At 46.0% G+C, this 19,530-nt stretch overlaps 1 protein-coding gene across 2 annotated transcripts in view; it reads right to left on the bottom strand.

Moving 5' to 3' along the window:
• The window catches only part of MELK (maternal embryonic leucine zipper kinase), a 43,370-nt gene extending 24,275 nt beyond the window's left edge, over positions 1 to 19,095 (bottom strand). For both annotated transcript variants that reach the window (XM_048504722.1, XM_048504721.1), the window contains exons 1-10: positions 18,855 to 19,095; positions 14,847 to 14,942; positions 14,246 to 14,331; positions 11,989 to 12,105; positions 10,749 to 10,892; positions 9,055 to 9,123; positions 8,274 to 8,366; positions 6,092 to 6,190; positions 2,428 to 2,496; positions 351 to 449 (exon numbers count right to left, since the gene is read on the bottom strand). In XM_048504722.1, the coding sequence (XP_048360679.1) occupies positions 351 to 449; positions 2,428 to 2,496; positions 6,092 to 6,190; positions 8,274 to 8,366; positions 9,055 to 9,123; positions 10,749 to 10,892; positions 11,989 to 12,105; positions 14,246 to 14,331; positions 14,847 to 14,910 (840 nt within the window). In that variant the 5' untranslated portion in view covers positions 14,911 to 14,942; positions 18,855 to 19,095. The remainder of the gene's footprint in view (positions 1 to 350; positions 450 to 2,427; positions 2,497 to 6,091; positions 6,191 to 8,273; positions 8,367 to 9,054; positions 9,124 to 10,748; positions 10,893 to 11,988; positions 12,106 to 14,245; positions 14,332 to 14,846; positions 14,943 to 18,854) is intronic.
• Positions 19,096 to 19,530: the final 435 nt, after the last annotated feature.

The following is a 19,530-nucleotide window of genomic DNA, read 5'->3' on the forward strand; positions in this document are numbered from 1 at the left end:
AGTGGCAGGCAATGGCAAACTGCCCGCATATGCCTTGCGTATGCCTTGCCTAAGACTCGATGACACTTTCTGTCAAAAGTAAAGAATAAAGGTCTGCTATTTGCCTCTAGCAAGTAAATTCGCAGCCCTTTCAACAGGTCCCTGCTGGGGCAGAACACACCATGCTTGCGCAGTAGAACGACCACAGTTCATCCTTCGCATTCTTTTCGTCAGAGTTTGAAACTCAAGACCGTCAACATTCACTGCTATGGTCCCGTTTCCTTAGGGATGATGTCCTGCACTGCTCCTGTCAGCCCCATTTTGAAATGGTTTAATTTTGCACTCTGGTTCAAGCAAAATTGTTTACTTACCGGGTATTTACTTTGCCACTGGACGGCAAAAGGATAGCCTTGCATGAGCCAGGGATGATTTAAGAGATGTTTCACCATAATCCGTCTCTTTGGGTCCACCTAGTGGGCAAGAACGTTTTTGAAGACGGCTACTGCGATGATGTTAAACAAATATGCCATGTATTGTAACATTATTGGACTTTTAAGTAGAACCTGACAGTAATCTTTTCATGGATGAGGACATCTGGAAATCAAAATTCCATCAGCACAAATGTCAGGGATTTCAGGCTATAGCCATTCATAGCTTCCTTTAAGGAAGAAGAAATATAAAATCCACAATCAGACTTCCTGCTATCAGCTGGATGCGCAGATACCCATGTTTCCCCGAAAATAAGGCTGGGTCTTTTATTAATTTTTGCTTCAAAAGAGGGCTCATTTTTCAGGGGATGTCTTTTATTTTTTTGCATGATTTTGCACCCCACGCGTGACCAGATCAGCTGTACTGGGAAATCTGTAACTACGGCTTATTTTTTGGAGTAGGGCTCATATTTCAAGCATCTTCCAAAAATCCCGTACAATCATGTTAGGGTTTATTTTCGGGGTAGGTCATATTTTTGGGGAAACAGGGTAGTGAGACTTCTTCCAGTGGCTAGCCAGAGGGAAACTGCTTTTCCACTCCACTTAAGAGCAGGTGCACTCTGATCTGGAGGGACCGGGTTTGATTCCCAGCTCTGCCGCCTGAGCTGTGGAGGCTTATCTGGGGAATTCAGATTAGCCTGTACACTCACACACACGCCAGCTGGGTGACCTTGGGCTAGTCACAGCTTTTCGGAGCTCTCGCAGCCCCACCCACCTCACAGGGTGTTTGTTGTGAGGGGGGAAGGGCAAGGAGATTGTAAGCCCCCCTTCTCTCCTACAGGAGAGAAGGGGGGATATAAATCCAAACTCTTCTTCTTCTTCACTTTCTAAGAACAGTTGGAAGGTGAATTGGGGGCCCTCCAGCAAGCTCTCAGCAGGCACAAATTAGGAAGCAAAATTTCTTTTGTTGAAAATGGGAAAAGGAGTTAAAGAATCCCCATTAGTAGAATAGCAAGAGTCAACATTGGGATACTCTTTTTTAAAAAAAAGTTTTGAAAACTGCTTTATCTGATTGGACGATACCCCCCGGCACTTCAGGTCAAGAGAAAGTTGAAAAGTAACCTGAATCAATAAATACAAACTTGGTGTGGGGGCAAGGGGAGCAGCCATTTATGCTCTGCTGAAAGCTTTGAACAATCTCCATCTCAGCACATTTTCAAAACGAAGTACCACGATGCTGCTCACCCAGTAACTGAAAACCCTCTGTAGCTTTGCGTTTAACTGAGGTGGGGAAAATCAACTTGAAAAAATACCGATTTACAAATTTTCAGCAATTGAGACAAGGACATCTAATGCATCTGAAAATTCATTCACAATATTTTGGCAGCACTTAACACTACACCCTTTCTCACCAAAAAATATAAGTGAAGTCAGCAGTAGTGGGGTGAAAGAGTGTGCTTCCGCCATAGAAAATAGTCCTGAATGGTGAGCTGGGGCAGGGGGGAGAGTGGGTGGGAGAATGGGGAGGCGGTTGCCGGTAGTGGCTTAATGTTTGGGCTGTGGAGGGACGGTGAGAGGGGAAAGGCGATACTGTTGCTGGGCCTGTCGGGAGAGTGGCTTACTGCCGCTGTTCCACTGGGCCTAGCTTGGTGTTTGCAGCAGCAAGCAGCTTCCCCATTTTCCCATCACGATCCTTGGTGTTTGGGGCGGAGGGAGGATGGGGTTGGGGGGAACTGGGAGGCTATACTGCCAGGAACTAGGACCCAAACGAGAGCATTCTAGAACAAAAAAAGGTCCAGGAAGTGGTGCCGAATGAATCCAAAATTTGACTTCGATCTTTCAGTGGGAAAGGGTGTTGGACATCTGATGCATTCGAAGATTCGTTTTCAATATTTCAGCAGCATTGGATACTAGGCCCGTGGTGGCGAACCTCTGGCACTCCAGATGTTGTGGACTACAATTCCCATCAGCCCCTGTTCACCACCACTGTACTAGGCTATCTGATGCATTTGAAGATTACCTGCAACATCTGGTGAAGAAGCAGTACACTGCCCGGTGAAAGCCATTTCGGAACCTCATATTTCCCCCTCTGTCAAGAAAAGGAGTTTCATGTGAGCACAAGTAGACGAAACAGCGAATCTCAGACTACTCCCTGCACCATCCAGGTATAACAGGACCCCTCTCCCTGGGCAGCACCCATTACTTTTCAGGGTCAGTTTCCAAGCTTGAAAGCAGCAGAGCTTGACCAGTGACAGGCAACCTGGCTGCAGCTTTAAGCGACTTCTTTTAAGTGCGTGATCTGAAGTGGGTGTCAATGCAGCTAAAGATTAAGCCTGAAGCAGACAAGAAGGTTAGCCAGGAAACCTCTCGCTCACCTTGAGGAGAGCAGAATCAGGAAGCGTGAATGAAATTCAGTGTTAATAGCCAGTGTAATTCCCAACACTTCATATGATTGAAGTGTCCCCCCCCCCCCCCCACCCCCAAGGTCTGCATCATAGCTCTTGATCATCACAGACATCAGCCCGGTGTTTGACAGTCAAGGGCATTTTATTCCATTTCCACAGCGCCTAAACGTGGGAATCGTTGCACTTTTGGCCATGTGCTTTTATCTCTGACTTCTCAGAAGACTAAGAAGTTTGGAGTGCTAGGAGTTAAGAATCAGAAACTATTTAACTGGAAGATAAATTTTAATGCAGCAAAAGAATTTTAAATAAGTTATTTTACAGCACACTTTAATGTACTGACTCCAAGAATGCTGGGAAGATTCTAAGCTTTCTCCTCCCTTACAATGACGAAGAAGTAGTAGTCATCAAGGGCAACCACCTTCAGCACAAGGGAGTAAGGGATGCTTCATCTTGACATTCATTCGTTGTGGTCAAAAAAAAGCAAGATCTTTTCCTGATTGTATTGGCTTTCAAGCTTGTCCACACCAACACCCTTGGTAACAGTCGAACTTACTTATGAGAATGGGCCATTACATGTATCTGTGAAGTCCATCAGGTCACAGCTGACTTAAGGCAACCCTGCAGGTCTTCAAGGCAAGAGATGAACCGAAGTGGTTTGCCTTTGCCTTCCTACACACAGTGACCCTTGATAGTCTCCCATCTAACTATTAACCAGGGATGACCTCATTTGGCTGTCAAGATCAGGCTCGACGGGGCCATGCAGGTCAGGGTGGGTCATTGTGTATCTGTTTCTTTACCACACAGCCAACTAACACTGTCCAGCAATACAATAAATTTCCACAGTGTATACTGTAATACTGTAAATTTCGTTGTGCGCGCACAATGACAATAAAATGCTTATGCTTAATAGGGCAGGTGAATAAGTTTTGAAAGCACTGGCAAACATTATGTTTAAGTATCACAAGATGCTGTCATTCGTGCTAAAGGGGACCTTCTGGAGCGCCTCGCCATCATCAGAGGCTAAAATCCTATCATGCATATGCTCATCAATAAGCCAGAAGCAGTCTTCAGAATCACACCATTTTTTAAACGATGAACCCATTCACACTGTCAGCTGCGAATCAGCAAGGAAGCAAGTTGTGCACACAACGGTGTGAAACGGGCCCAAGTCCCAGCCCCATTTAATTTTTTAAAATTTCATTGGATTTCATAGACCGCCTCATCCCCAGAGGGCTCTAGACGGTTCACAACACAAAGACAAAATAACGACCAATAAATTACTTAAAATACGTCTAAAAACATTGAGATCAGTATGCAGCATAGCAACCCATATTAGTGGCACCCGGTCTTAAGGCTGGGAGGGGCTGGCAGCGCCCCAGATGGAACTAATATGGCAGGGCCTCACAAGGGGGCAGCCAATTGCGGCTGGCCCTGCAGAACTCACCAAGATCCCGCAGGGCCTGGACAGCTGGAGGAAGAGCGTTCCACCAGGCAGGGGCCAAGGCCGTAAAGGCCCTGGCCAAGGTACAGGCCAGTCGCATCATTGAAGGGCCGGGGACTTCCAGCAACTCCGCCGAAGCAGAACTTAGCAGTCTATTAGGGACTTATGGGGTAACTTGCACATTAAACTTGCACTCTGAAGCTCAGATCAGTAAAGGCACTCTCTAAATCTAAATGACAGTGACCAATGTTTTAGATACGGTTCCGAACCTGTTTAGACAGCATATTTCCCCCCACAGTTTTTACCACAATTGAAATTGTTTGGTTTGGAGGGAGGGGGTGGGGTGTAATAACCAAATATTAAGATGCTTTCTTAAAAAAGAAAAGAAAACATCTTGCTGCAAAGATGCTTTGTTTCCCTAGACTCCTGCTCCAGCAAGCAGCAGGGGAAGCAGGAAGGAGGGAAAGAGAGGCTGAGATAAAAATGAGCCTCCAGACAATAACCAAGTTTTCCACTCTACAGGAGTCCTCTTCTCTTCATTTCACTCCATGACAACGCCAGGAGATAAACACACCACCCCTGAGAACGACACAGCTAGCATTAAAAAAAGGAATTACACACCGGCCCGGGGTGCAAGAGAGGAAATGGTCTTGCACAGATTGGATTACGTGGGTGCTTAAAATCGCAAGAGCGTTCTGTGTGGGGCGGCTGCCGTGCCAAGCCATTTATCACGTGTGGGAACCTTTAACACATTTTCCAAAGTCAACTTTTGTAACAAATGAATCGGAATAGCTTTGTGTAAATTGTGTTTTATTTGGAGTTTGTATAAGTTATTGATTAATTGTATTTGTAATTGTTAGCTATTAATTAGCTACAATTGTAATCTTTATTTTTAAGAAGTATCACTAAAATTGTCTTTAAAAAAAAAACATTTCCAGCAAAGCTGTCCAGTTGTGGACTTCAAGGGAAAAAAAACTTTAATATTAGATATGATTGAAGTCTATAAAATTATGCACAGGGTAGAAAATGTTGACAGAGATACATTTTTCTCTCTCACAATACATTGTGAGGGGCATACATTGAAAATGCTGGGGGGAAGAATTAGGACTAATAAAAGGAAACATTTTTTCACGCAATGGCCGCTAACCTGGATAGCTTTAAAAGGGGTTTGGACAGATTTATTGAGAAGTTGATCTATGGCTACCAATCTTGATCCTCCTTGATCTGAGACTGCAAATGCCTTAGCAGACCAGGTGCTCGGGAGCAGCAGCAGAAGGCCATTGCTTTCACATCCTGTATGTGAGCTCCCAAATGCATCTGGTGGGCAGAGCGCTGGACTAGATGGACTCTGGTCTGATCCAGCAGGCTCTTTCTTATGTTCTCATGTCCCTTCTAGCTGCTGCTGAACAAAATACAGGAAAAAGCAAGCCAGCATCTGAATTGCCAAAACAGTTCCAAAGTCCCCTTTGGAGTCAGAAAGGTTCACACCATCATGCTTGGGCAACTCCGGAAGAAAATTTAAAAGACCTTTAGAAAAAAAGATCTAAAATGGTGTGAACAAGGAAACACAACTTCACACAGTATTACACTGAGTGGTTATGCATAAGACCCTGAGGAGCACCTTAGAAAGAGGGTTGCATCCAGTCAGTTCTCCTGCACAATTTTTTCTCATCCCCATTTCACCGAAGCTACCACCCAGTGAGGCTTTTGTCTACTGGGTCCCATGACCCAGAATGTAGTATTTTTCGGCTGCCAGAAGAGATACACACATCTCTGTCTTTCACCAGCAGAGAAGCTGATAGGATACAGACCCATTGGTCATACTTGAGGATACGTACCACTATCTTTTTATAGAGAGCCATCACATTATCATCATCGAAAGGCAGAAATCCACAGAGAAGGGCATACAGGAGTACTCCCATGCTCCAAATATCTGCCTGGAATGTGAGCAGAGAACATTATCAAAGCACAGATCCATGTTGAATTCCGCTCAGTGTCAAACTAGTAATCATTCCCATGAGTGAAGCAGGTAACAGGTGTGTGTGTGTAAAGTGCCTCCAAGTTACAGGTAAAGGCAAGAGATGTTCAAATGTGGTTCACCATTCCCTGCCTCTGTGTGGGCTGAGTGCATTCTGGCCAGAGGACACCAGGAGTGGGGAACTAAGCCCATCTCTCCAGATGAGAGTATGCCGCTCTTGACCGGGACACCACACTGGCTCTTTGGGTAACAGATAATGCCTGCTTTTTAATTAGTTGTCTACCCTCCAATGCCAAAACAGTCATTTTGTTCAGCAGATGGCAGACACACTACAGGGGAAGGGGAGAACAACACAAGGCACTTTGGGTCCACACTGGGGAGAACAGAAGGGCATAAAGGAAGCAAATAAAAATGGCTTCATTCCTCAGCAGGGCTGGCAACACAGAGTGACGTGCAGGTGCATCGCCTTAGTCAGTCCCCCACAATAAGCCCTGAATCCAAGACAGAGAAACCACAACAGTGTTCCTTAGATGCTAGCTTCACCCTGGAACAGACATTCGGCAGAATGAGATGGCAATAAGGCAGCAGAATGAAGAAGAAGAGTTTGGATTTATATCCCCCCTTTCCTTTAGGAGACTCAAAGGGGCTGATAATCTCCTTGCCCTTCCCGCCTCACAACAAACACCCTGTGAGGTGGGTGGGGCTGAGAGAGCTCAGAAGAACTGTGACTAGCCCAAGGTCACCCAGCTGGCGTGTGTGGGAGTGCACAGGCTAATCTGAATTCCCCAGATAAGCCTCCACAGCTCTAGTGGCAGAGCAGGGAATGAAACCTGGTTCCTCCAGATTAGAATGCACTTGCTCTTAACCACTACGCCACTGCTGCTCCTTTTGGACTGAACAAAAGTTGGACTGAACACTTTTGGACTGCTGTGGCGGGAAGTTTACTTTTTGAAGTCCCTTGACAATAATAATTCCCTGAAAGTGGGAACGTGGGACTGCACACAGAGGGGAAGGCTAGAACCTCACGCCTCGATGTGCCTTTTTTTACGCAAAAACAACAGGGAACTTCAAAAGCAAACCATTCCCCACCTGGCTGCCTCCAAGACACAGAATAAAGGAGAAAGTACTACAAATGTCCCTGTTTTGGACTGGTTATCATCCCTTAAGCAGCCGCTTGATTCCTTCCAAACTGAGCCAAGAGGCAGCTGCTGCTGCTGAGTGTCAATTAAAAGGGGAAAGACCCTGTAACAATTTGAAATGCTGCGTGTGTGTTTCTTTCAAATGAGAGGTAAGTTGAACTGTAGAATAGCCAGAAACGCTGAGAGACCAGAAAAGGAGTCAAATCCTAACATGGGAACTCCACACAGCTTTTCCCCCCAAGATGTCCTCAGGACACCTCATTTCAGCTCAGTCTTTTTTTTGAAGCCGCTAAAATGTGGACTTTTTTCCCCTGAAATCGTTTCCTGCAAACTGTGCGGAACTGAGGAGACATCTGATTTTTCCCTCCTGACCATTAAAGCCTCTTGTCAATTTCTTGTCAGGAGCAGCAGTGGCGTAGGAGGTTAAGAGCTCATGTATCTAATCTGGAGGAACCGGGTTTGATTCCCAGCTCTGCCGCCTGAGCTGTGGAGGCTTATCTGGGGAATTCAGATTAGCCTGTACACTCCCACACACGTCAGCTGGGTGACCTTGGGCTAGTCACAGCTTCTCAGAGCTCTCTCAGCCCCGCCCACCTCACAGGGTGTTTGTTGTGAGGGGGGAAGGGCAAGGAGATTGTTAGCCCCTTTGAGTCTCTTGCAGGAGAGAAAGGGGGGATATAAATCCAAACTCTTCTTCCTCTTCTCTGCCACTGGGACCCAACATTTCGTGCTGCAGGGAACTTCCGTGAGGGCAGCTATTTGGTGATCCCCGATGTTTGCTCTGCAGGCTCCAATCCCGGACACATTTTCAGACCAAAAAGTACACGGTTGCACTCTGCTTGTCCTGCTGTTTCTGGCAATATACAGTTTCCCCTTTTTAATTTTTTTTCAGATTAAAATTACCTCTGAACCAATGTAAGCTTTGCCCTGGATCAACTCCGGCGCCGCATAAGCCGGACTCCCGCAGCATGTGTTCAAATGGTAATCCAAGCCACCCTACATCCAGAACAGAACAATACTTATGTGAGCCCTGAAAAATTTGGTTGGTTTATTAGCTGTATCAGAAAAGATAGTCCCAAAAAGACACTTCCCAAAAGCATTTCATCCTGCCAAAGTGCTGAACGGAAAGCAACACAAATGTTGACAGTTTGATAAGGACCCCAGCAAAATTTGGAGCGCTACCGTTCAAGGCTTTGCAGTGTGTTGGCAACCAGGCTCTAGAACCGTGGTGGCGAACCTTTGGCACTCCAGATGTTATGGACTGCCATGCTGGCAGGGGCTGATGGGAATTGCAGTCCATAACATCTGGAGTGCCAAAGGTTCGCCACCACTGCTCTAGAATGGTATGATTTTACCACAGTTTTTACTACACTTCAGTATTACACTTCATGGGCACACCTTTTCAAATTCCCTCCAATTAGCTAAACTGGAAGGAGGCGCCAGCAGGAAAGAGAAAGATCAAAATTGAAAAAGCGGCACGCCGTTGGAATGCAAGTAGGGACAAAGTGTGCGCTTTGGTGTGAATTATGTCAACAGATAAGCCTCCGTTCAGATTTTAGTCAAAATGCTTCCAGGAGACCTTAATGGAGGAAGGAGGAGTATCGTCTGGAGCAGGGCAAGACCATTAGTTGCTTCCCACCGCCAGTGGTGAGCCATTTAGAGATGGCTGCTTGCAGGCACTCACCTTTGGTTTTGCACACAGACCAAAGTCGATCAGCTTCAAGTTGTGCTCAGCATCAATCAGCAAGTTCTCCTGACCAAAGAGACTGCGTGTTAGCACAACTGAGCTGACCAGAACCCATCACAGCATCAAACTTGTCCCTTGATAACAGTGCAGTGATGTCCAGCATGATGCCTGCCAGAGTACTGTGTTTCCCCAAAGCTAGGAGCCAGTGCTAACTTTCCTCAAATTCACAGGAGCAGTAGGGCCTTCAGAGAAGGCTAGGGAACCCCACCTCTGGGTCTGCAGGGGGCACCCAACTGAAAACAGCTGCCTCCATCATAGGCCCCGCTGCCCCTACAAGGCTGCCATTTTGCGGCAGTACTCACGAGCTGTTCTCAATATCGCAGGGTGCCCACAAGGTCAGCAAGGTTGAGGATCCTTGCAAAGGCGGATGGGCAATGATGGGGGCCACAGGAGTCTGAGAAGGTGCATTTCTCACTCCAGCATTCCAATGTCTGCTAGACAATGAAACCTCCAGGAGTCATTCCGTCCCTTGGAGCCGGATCCCCTTGGCCAGCCCACAGACAGTGCTTTATTCTTTTTCTCCAAGAGAAAGTGGTCGAATACTTATCGCTCACAATTTAGCAACACTGGGTTTTAAAAACTGGAGCCTGTTACCATTAGGCAAAAGAACAAAAGCCATACAAATTACCCAGTTGGGCATAACTAAAAGGGAATGGGGAATTCAGACACAGCCATCTGGGATCTGGCATAAATTTGGTCTATTTCTATGGAAGCCCCAATAACATAGAAACATAGAGCTAGAACAGTGATGGCGAACCTATGGCACGGGTGCCAGAGGTGGCACTCAGAGCCCTCTCTGTGGGCACGCACAGAGTTCATCATGAGGGAGGGAAATTGCCCCCCCCCCCCACATCTATGTTGGCCTGGGCTGCTGGGGCTTGATTATTAGCATTAAACCTAAGACCTAGTTTTGGGGAAGCAGTATAGGTAACCCTGTTAAGCGCTGTTAAACCCCACTGATTTTCATGCAAAAAACTAAAGCACAATCCTTTATCTGGGAGTAAGCTCAACTGCTGGCAATGTGGCTTGCTTCTGAGTAAACCCTCCTAGGGTTGTGATTCACCCGTTCGAAGAGTTGCCTGTTTGCTTCAAAGCAAAGCCAACAACTACCACCAAGCTTACTCCCGAGTAACGCACGCCTCAAAGCCAACCGTTTTTTCTAAACTAAAACCTCAGTATTCAGGTTAAATTGCCGTGTTGGCACTTTGCGATAAATCAGTGGGTTTGGGGTTGCAGTTTGGGCACTTGGTCTCAAAAAGGTTCACCATCACTGAGCTAGAAGGTGCACCAAAGGTCATCTAAACTAACAACAACTTCCACCTCCTTACTACCCCAGTGATCCTGCTCTATGCCCTGGCCGATTTGACCTGGTGGACAATTCCTTCCGGACCCCAAAGTGGTGCTCAGCATTACCCTCAGCATGTAAGCAAAAGCCACAACGACTGAATACTGGCTCGTCCATTCCTGCCCTCCTTCTCACGACTGAGCGAAGTTGACAGAGCCAGCCGTGATGTCAGATGGGCATTTAGCCTCTGCTAAACACCTCCGAAGGAGGAGGATCCACCACCTCCCAAGGAAGCCTGTTGCACGGAGGAGCCGTTGTGTCAGGAAGTTTGACCCTCCACACTTACCGGCTTGAGATCCCTGTGTGCGTACCCGTGATTATGTACGTATGCAATTGCAGAGACTATCTGACGAAAAAAGACACAGGCTTCTTCTTCCGTCAGGCGATCTTTCGCTATGATGTAATCAAAGAGCTCTCCACCAGGGCAGTACTGCAGTGGGAGAGAAGACAAGGGCGCTTCAGGAAGGGTACCAGCTCGTTTGGAGAGAAATTAAAGAGTTTGACCACAGGTGTGAAGAATCTGGATGCTCTCATGGGGGCCAGAAAAAGAAGGTTTGCGTTGAACAAAGAAAGGCGCATTATTGCCACTCTCCAGGCACTGGAACATGACAACCCTCACACAAAATGATTGTCCCTTAATGCAGACAACTATGTCAACAAGCGCTAAAAGCTACATGGGTAAAGGCCCTTAAGGTCAGAGCTATCCAAAGAGCCCTCTTCCCCATCCCCCACCACTAAAAGCCTGGGGCCCCATCCTGCCAAGTCCTCTTGCTTTTGCTTCAGCGGTCACTTAGCACATATTCTGCTCCTGCGGGAATAAGCTGGGAGGAGAGTGCCCACTTTCATCATTAAGTGTGAACATTCAATTTGGAAAGCAAAGCTTCCTGTGGTCTTTTCTGGGAGGGGGTGGGTGCTGGACTGTACTTTCACAAGATCCGCCAAGAGTGAAATTTAACCACTAGAGACAAGAACCAGGTATTACTCTGCCCTCCCACCCTAGTCTAGGGCCACCACTGGATGCTCATCTCCTCAAAGAAGAAATGTACATTCCAAAGATCTCCCTGCCAGTTTTTGGCCAAGGAAGTTATCACGATAACCATATCACAATAACCAGGAATTGGGGGAGGTCCAATCCTGCATTTCAGTTCTGGGTTCTTTTCTCCCAATCGCTGAGTTCTCAATGATTTTATTGCAAAATTGAAAACAAAGTAATAAACAAACTTCTGTTCAAAGATTTCTCAGCCAAGCATGTTCCCATTAGGTTTCTGTTCAGACCTTGAGCCAAGAGATGCTTCCTAGGGTCCATGGTCAAATCTATCTCTTTGTCTCACTTTGCCTCTCAGGTAACTTCCGTTTCCTGACATGAGCTTCTAAACTAATCCTTTGTTCCAAACCATTTGGCTGCCCAGTTTGGTTTCTCTGAGGATCAAAGGTTTTAACAGGCTGGTGTGACTTCCTTATCCCTGTATCCTAAACCAATTCATCACAGAAGGAAATCTGGACGGCCACAAGCTTTCTGGTCTTACCTCCATTACCATAAATATTTTCTCCGGCGTCTCAATCACCTGATATAACCGGCAGATATGTTGATGGCTTAAGCTCTTCATGGCTTCAATCTCCATCTTGATACGAGGCAAGTCATCCTAAGAAGGGAAAAGAGGTCACTGCCTTTTTTTCTCCAAAGAGCTTTCATGCCATTCTCAGCAGCATCACAACCCGACGGCACAATGGAGAATCTCCTCTGCAATTCCTTTTGGGCTGAGAACGCAGGAGTCTTGCAGCATTTTAAAATCAGCCACGAATCACAGGTTGGCCAAAAGAGAATATCCCAGACCCTGCCACTGTGGTCAGGTGAAGGGGGAGGCAGTGCCCTAGTAACACGTTGAAGACCTGCCAGGTCATGGCTGCTGCCCCTTGCAAAAATGTGGGTATGGGAACGCAGCAACAGGAAATGGTGTAGTGGTACACTGCTGGTGTAGTGGTTAAGAGGGGTGGACTCCAATCTGGAGAACTGGGTTTGATTCCCCACTTTTCCATATGAGCGGTGGACTCTTATCTGGTGAACTGGATTTGTTTCCATGCTCCTACACATGAAGGCTGCTGGGGGACGTTGGGCTAGTCACAGTTCTCTCAGAACTCTCTTAGCCCCATCTACCTCACATGGTATCTATTGTGGGGAGAGGAAGGGAAAGGAGTTTGTAAGCCACTCCTTGCCGGCGTGGTGTAGTGGTGAAGAACAGGTGCACTCTAATCTGGGGAACCAGGTTTGATTCCCCGCTCTGCCACTTGAGCTGTGAGGTTTATCTGTAGAACTAGATTAGCTTGTGCACTCCAACACAGTGACCTTGGGCGAGTCACAGTTCTTTGAAGCTCTCCTCTTTCAGCCCCACCTACCTCACAGAGTGTTTGTTGTGAGAGGGGAAAGGAAAGGAGATTGAAAGCCCCTTTGAGTCTCTTTACAGGAGAAAGGGGGGATATAAATCCAAACGCTTCTTCTGACGTTTGAGAAAAGTGGGGTACAAATCCAAACTCCTCTTCTGCTGTTCCCGATTACCCTTAAAATTCAACCATGCTCCCCCACCCACCCCAGGAACTTCCTGATTTTCACCATTAAGGGTACTTCTGCTCCTTCAGCAGCAGCAGATGGGCCAGTCCCTGCAACCCACCCTCTGAGCAGCTGCTGATGCTTTAAAAGGACCCAGATTAACCATAGCATAAACTTTCACAACACGCACTGTTGCCCTACAACTCTGTGAATAAGGCTGTCCCCTCTCTTCCAAGATTTAGGATAGGAGGAAGCACCACCCAAAAACTGGGAGCAGATCGTTTGCAGAGCTTGTCACCTTTCATCTACAGGAAGTTGTGTCTCCTCCCCCTGCCCCCAATGCTCCTACCTCCTATAAACCATATGGGGAGCATCAGTGCCTTCCCACATGTTTTTTTTGGGGGGGGGTTGCTTTTAGGACATCAGATGCCACAAGATCAATCCGACAAAAGCAGTTTTGACTCTTGAAAGTTTATATCATGGGTGCAAGGAAGGGGGAGGGAGGGGAACTTCTGATGTCATCTGAAATCTATGTAATTTATGCAATTATGGTTTCTTAATTAGTGGGGATTGGTTGTTTTTAGCTGATTTCAATTGTTAGATATATAATTGTTGGACACAGCTCTGAGCCCCTCGGGGGAGGGCGGCATAAAAATTCAATAAATAAATAAAATATCCTAGAGGTCTTGGTGGTCCTTAATCTTGCTTTGCTACTGCAGGTCAACCCTGTTACCCACCTGAATCAAGATCAATCCCACCCACAACAGAACATTATAGCATGCTAGCAAACAGCATGGTTTTATGACTGCTGATGTCACAAGGGAGCTGTTTTTCTCTTTGATATCTACCAGAGGACCACATATGATGGCCATCTTATTGGCAGAGGGTATTAGCTGAAGAGGAGAATGGAAGGAGGTAGAGGCTTTAATCAAGGACATAAACCAAACTGAGGACAGAAGCAAAAGGAAGGCCGGACAAGGTCAGCTGAAATAGATGGGGCTTCTTTAGTGGGCATCCCACTTGTGTTAATATTTATTACTATCAGAGGTCAGCTTAAGGTCTGGATCACTTGGGAGAATGCTATCTAGGCAGAATCAGTCGACCCTGAAGGGATCTGGAAGCTAGAATGCAGCCCTTTTAAGTTCTAGCCTTCATAAGGCCAGAATCTATCCCCTATTATCCCCCCTCATTGCTGACAAGCCATTTTGAACCACATCCTTCCTCTGCCAGCAACTCACCCCCAGCGCTAACTTGTCCATTATTTTTACTGCAACCTGCTCGCCAGTAAGCCTGTGACACGCTAGTTTCACTTTCGCAAAGCCACCTGCATTAAGAGCGGGAAGGAAAAAAGAAAGATGAGATTCATGAGTCTTGTTCTTACTTCAGCAATTGTGGGACACAGATAGAAGGGTAATTACTAGGTTAAGGAATTGCCAGCTGCATCCAGTGTCCCTTTAAATAAAAGTACAGCTTTTTGAGGCTCACCAGTATCAGAAAGGTCATAAGGTCAAGGGTGTCAAATATGATGCCTGGGGGCCAGATCCGGCCTGTGAGCCAGCTGAGGCAACACCCTGCCCCGGCTTGGACCTGGTGAGTCTGCCAGATCATGAACAAGGGGGAGGGTTGGCTCGTGGGTCTGATGAGTCCCCTCAGCCAACCCACCCTGCTCTGGGCTCATCAGTCCAGGCACACACACACACCTCCAGTGCTGTTCTGGGACAAGACAAGGCAGTCACCCTTCCCCCCCTGGGCCCAGCCCAACCAAGTACATTTATGTAATATCCAGCCCTGTTCGATACCATTGGTATACCATTCAACAAGAGTCTTCAGGAAACCTACCTGTACCAACTGTTTCACGTATTTCATAGTACTTGAGAAGCTCCTCGTAGTCATCCACAGCCATGGCGACAAGCAAGGCTTTCCTCCCTCTAAAACCTGAGAACAGAAAGTGATAATTTATGCCAATATATTCTGAAGGAAAGACAAAACAAAAAACTGTAGAGGGAGGAATGCTCTATAAGCAACCTCCTAAGGGAAGAGCAGCCTGTTGGTGGATTGATGGTGATGACACAAAGCATTACAATGACATCACAGTGCAGCTTAGGATTCTGTCATTCAAACTTAACCATAAGAGGTGCCCTGCTGGATCAGACAAGCGGTCCAGCATGATGTAGCCTTCCCTGGGCACCCAGCTGCCCTAGGGGGCCAAACAGAGGACTGAGACGAAGGCCTTCCCTTGATGTTCCTTCTACCACCAAAATCCAGTTTGGTGCCTCTGATGGTGGCAGTCTCCTTTAGATACTTGGCTAGAAACCATTGATTAACCCTTTCTTTGTGGATCTCAAATGCCTCTTAAAAGCATTCTAGGCTAATGGCTATCACTACATCCAGCAATGAATTCTTCATACAACTCTAGCCAAGTTTTCCCACTGCTACGGTTCTTTTCTGTTTGCTGTCCTGTTCAAAAGGTAAGCTATAAAACTAGGTCTTGATTCTTTATGTTACATTTAAAGACGGGAAGGTTTGGAAAAGACACAACTTATTTCAGTGGGGGAGGGGTGGTCTGCATTTAGCATTTAGCATTTTTCAAGAGAAAAAAATGGAAATTGTGAAAAGCACTAGGAAAAAAACACACATAAAAATATTTTCTCCTTTTGAATGAATGACCTGGAAGTAGGGGTGGGTAGCGTGGTGGCCAAGTTTGCAGATGATACCAAATTATGTAGGGTGGTGAGAACCACAAAGGATTGCGAAGAGCTCCAAGCGGACCTTGATAAATTCGGTGAGTGGGCTAAGAAATGGCAAATGCAGTTCAATGTAGCAAAGTGCAAAGTGATGCACATAGGGGCAAAAAATCCAAACTTCACATACACGCTACAAGGGTCAGTGCTATCAGTCAAAGATCAGGAAAGGGATTTGGGCGTCTTAGTTGATAGTTCCATGGGAATGTCAACTCAATGCACGGCAGCTGTGAAAAAGGCAAACTCCATGCTGGGGATCATTAGGAAAGGAGTTGATAATAAAACTGCAAGGATTGTCATGCCCTTATATAAAGCCGTGGTGCGACCGCACTTGGAGTACTGTGTTCAGTTCTGGTTGCCACATCTCCAAAAGGATATAGAAGAGATAGAAAAAGTGCAGAGAAGGGCAACGAGGATGATTGACGGATTGGAGCACCTTCCTTATGAGGAGAGGTTGCAGCGTTTGGGACTCTTTAGTTTGGAGAGGAGACATCTGAGGGGGGATATAATTGAAGTCTATAAAATTATGCATGGGGTAGAAAATGTTGACAGAGAGAAATTTTTCTCTCTTTTTCACAATACTAGAACCAGGGGGCATTCATTGAAAATGCTGGGGGGAAGAATTAGGACTAATAAAAGGAAACACTTCTTCACACAACGTGTGATTGGTGTTTGGAATATGCTGCCACAGGAGGTGGTGATGGCCACTAACCTGGATAGCTTTAAAAAGGGCTTGGACAGATTTATGGAAGAGAAGTCGATCTATGACTACCAATCTTGATCCTCCTTGATCTCAGATTGCAAATGCCTTAGCAGACCAGGTGCTCAGGAGCAGCAGCAGGCCATTGCTTTCACCTCCTGCATGTGAGCTCCCAAAGGCACCTGGTGGGCCACTGCGAGTAGCAGAGAGCTGGACTAGATGGACTCTGGTTTGATCCAGCAGGCTAGTTCTTATGTTCTTAATGAGCTGCCTTTCAACAGTAGGTTTTATTCAGACGGGGTAGCATACAAAGATTTTTACAACAGATAATCCAAAGTACTGGATAAGCGATCAATTCTATAAACACCATGAACATTAAAAATGTTCATATCTTGTTTAAACGTGACCAAGTTTGACCGCAAATGTGTTGTAAAGAAAAAATGTGTAGTTTGGACGTACAACAACGAAGCTGCCAAGTTTAAGTGTACATCCACATATGCTGCTAGTTCTGCTATAACTGTATGAGACTGTGCATGCGAACACATGTTTCCTATTTGTCATCTAGCAAAAATTCAGATATATGTGGTGAGTTAGCACAGGGAGCTGAAGTCTACAGCCTTCTTTTTAGTGTTAAGTTTATCTGCATTCTTGCTTACAGAAAACTAAGGCAATTATACTTTAAATTATACTTTAAAAATGTGGATCTGGAGAACCAGGTTTGATCCCCCACTTCTCCACAGGAGCAGTGGACTGTTATCTGGTGAACTGGATTTGTTTCCCAGCTCTTACACATGAAGCCTTCTGGGTGACCTTGGACTAGTCACAGTTCTCTCCAAATTTTCTCAGCCCCACCTACTTCATAACGTGTCTGTTGCGGGGAGGGGAAGGGAGGGAGTTGTAAGTCACTTGAGACTTTTCTGCTTCTTTGAAAGATGCAAAATAGTACATTGCTGTTCATGTTATTAAAGAAGAGAAACAAGTTTAGGTTTGATAGGAAACTAAGTATTGCATATTTTGGGCAATACTTGAGCAGGGAGATACTCATTAACATCACCAAGGATGAAGTTCAAATTGAATAAAGTAGAAGCTTTTCTTACTATAAGCACTGTGGCATAGTGAATAGTGTTGGACTAGGACCTAGAAAACCCAGGTCTGAATCCATACTCCACCATAGAAGCTTGTTGGGTCTCTCTCAGCCTAGCCTCCTTTAGGATAAAATGGAGAACCACCATTTAGGCTGCCCTGAACTCCTTGGAAGAAGGGAAGGGTAATGCTTAAAACACAAGTGTAGATTTGATACCTACAAAAACAATACATTGACTACAAAAACTCAAAGTAGGATTGCAGTTGTTACAACTCAGTGAAACAGGCAGGGAGAAAGTGCTGCTTGGGGTCAGCCCGATTCAAGACCAGACAGGATTTTGAGTCGGAGAACCCTCACCCAGGACCAGCTACTCACTACAGAATTATACAACACACAGGTGGATTATTTTTAGCTGCCATTTGGATTCTTCCCGAGGCATGTCAAATTTACTATTCTGTGCATATATGAGTAGAGTTGTGTGACGGGTTTTTTTAAAAGGAGCCACTAGAACAGTGGTGGCGAACCTTTGGCACTCCAGATGTTATAGACTACAATTCCCATCAGCCCCTGCCAGCATGGCCAATTGGCCATGCTGGCAGGGGCTGATGGGCATTGTAGTCCATAACATCTGGAGTGCCAAAGGTTCGCCACCACGGCACTAGAACATCTAACTAACGTTACTCTGTAAATACTCACCACTGCTTCAGAAGAAAGGCAGAGCTGGTAGGCTGAGATTGTCCTGGGGGCCAGATTGTCCTTTCTTCAGGCACCCAACTCTAATTACTGCTACAATTTAAGGCATTTTAATTTCTTATCCCATTTTTACATTTCTTTGGTTGGCCAGTTGGTTCTTCTGTTCAGAAATTAACCAGATGATTACAGCATCCGCATAAGTCACAGATGAATTGGATGGAGAAACCCTTTTTTAAAATTTAGCCACAGTGGCTAGATTTCCAAGAAGAGATACCAAAGAGCTACACCTAACTGCCTCATCAATTTTTCTCCCAAATACACAGGGGTCACATATCACATTTATTAAATCCTTCTCTACCTTCAAGGAATTAGGGGGGTTGTAGCCACCGGAGTTAAAGAGGGAAGATGGGACAAGAGATTGAAACGGATGAACCTGCTGCTGGTTACTTAAAGAGAGAAGAAAGAACTTTGGGGGAGGGAGGAGAAAAAGGGGGGGGGAGTATATTTTGGATTGAACACAGAGATGCGGAAAGATGTAAAAATGATTCCAAATATACAAATAAAAATTATTTTTTAAAAAAAGGGGGGGGAGGTTGTAGCCACTTCATCTTTGTAACGCACAGACTTACCGGTACCTCCCAAACGTCGTGAGGTTTGCTCACGAGCAGACGCGGATCGGGTCGCGCGGGAAGAAAGACGACGAAACCCTTAAAAGACAAAAAACTAACAGGAGTGAAGAGGCGCTCCCCCGCTTGCAAGACCAACGCGACCACGGGAAGCACCGAGCAGAACCGTCCCGTTCAGTTCTTCCTAGAAAAAGCAGCCCCTCCGTCAGCTAACGTTTAAAATTCCCTCACGGGCATCTCAATTCCGATCGCCATCCAATGAGAGCCACGCATTCCCACCGGAACAGGCGGGTTTAACGAAAGGGCGCATGGGAAGAAGGTCGAAGAAAAGCGGAACGAAGCCAGGCAGTTGGGAGCTATCTTGAGTGTGTCTGTAAGGCTGGGCGGGTTGCCTCGTGTGGTCACGTCTAAAGGCGGGTTGGTTTGAGCGCTCAAGATGCCCTTTTAACGTAGCAGTTTGGGGTTATCATTGCAGGGGGATTTTTTGTGTGTGTGCGTGCAGGATGTAGTTTTATGTTTTTATAACCTCAAGCTGAATTGAAGTCAACTTCAAATTGCAGTTTTAAAAAACCTGGGATAGGAAGTTTTTTATTTATTTAATTTTGTAAGCTTGGGAAAAGGCATCATTCACTATCATTCCCTCTACAAAGGTAGAGGTGTGCAAGCACCGGGTCATTAC

The sequence above is a fragment of the Sphaerodactylus townsendi genome, linkage group LG07 (assembly GCF_021028975.2).
Source record: "Sphaerodactylus townsendi isolate TG3544 linkage group LG07, MPM_Stown_v2.3, whole genome shotgun sequence".
In the NCBI taxonomy this organism is placed as follows: Eukaryota; Metazoa; Chordata; class Lepidosauria; order Squamata; family Sphaerodactylidae; genus Sphaerodactylus; species Sphaerodactylus townsendi.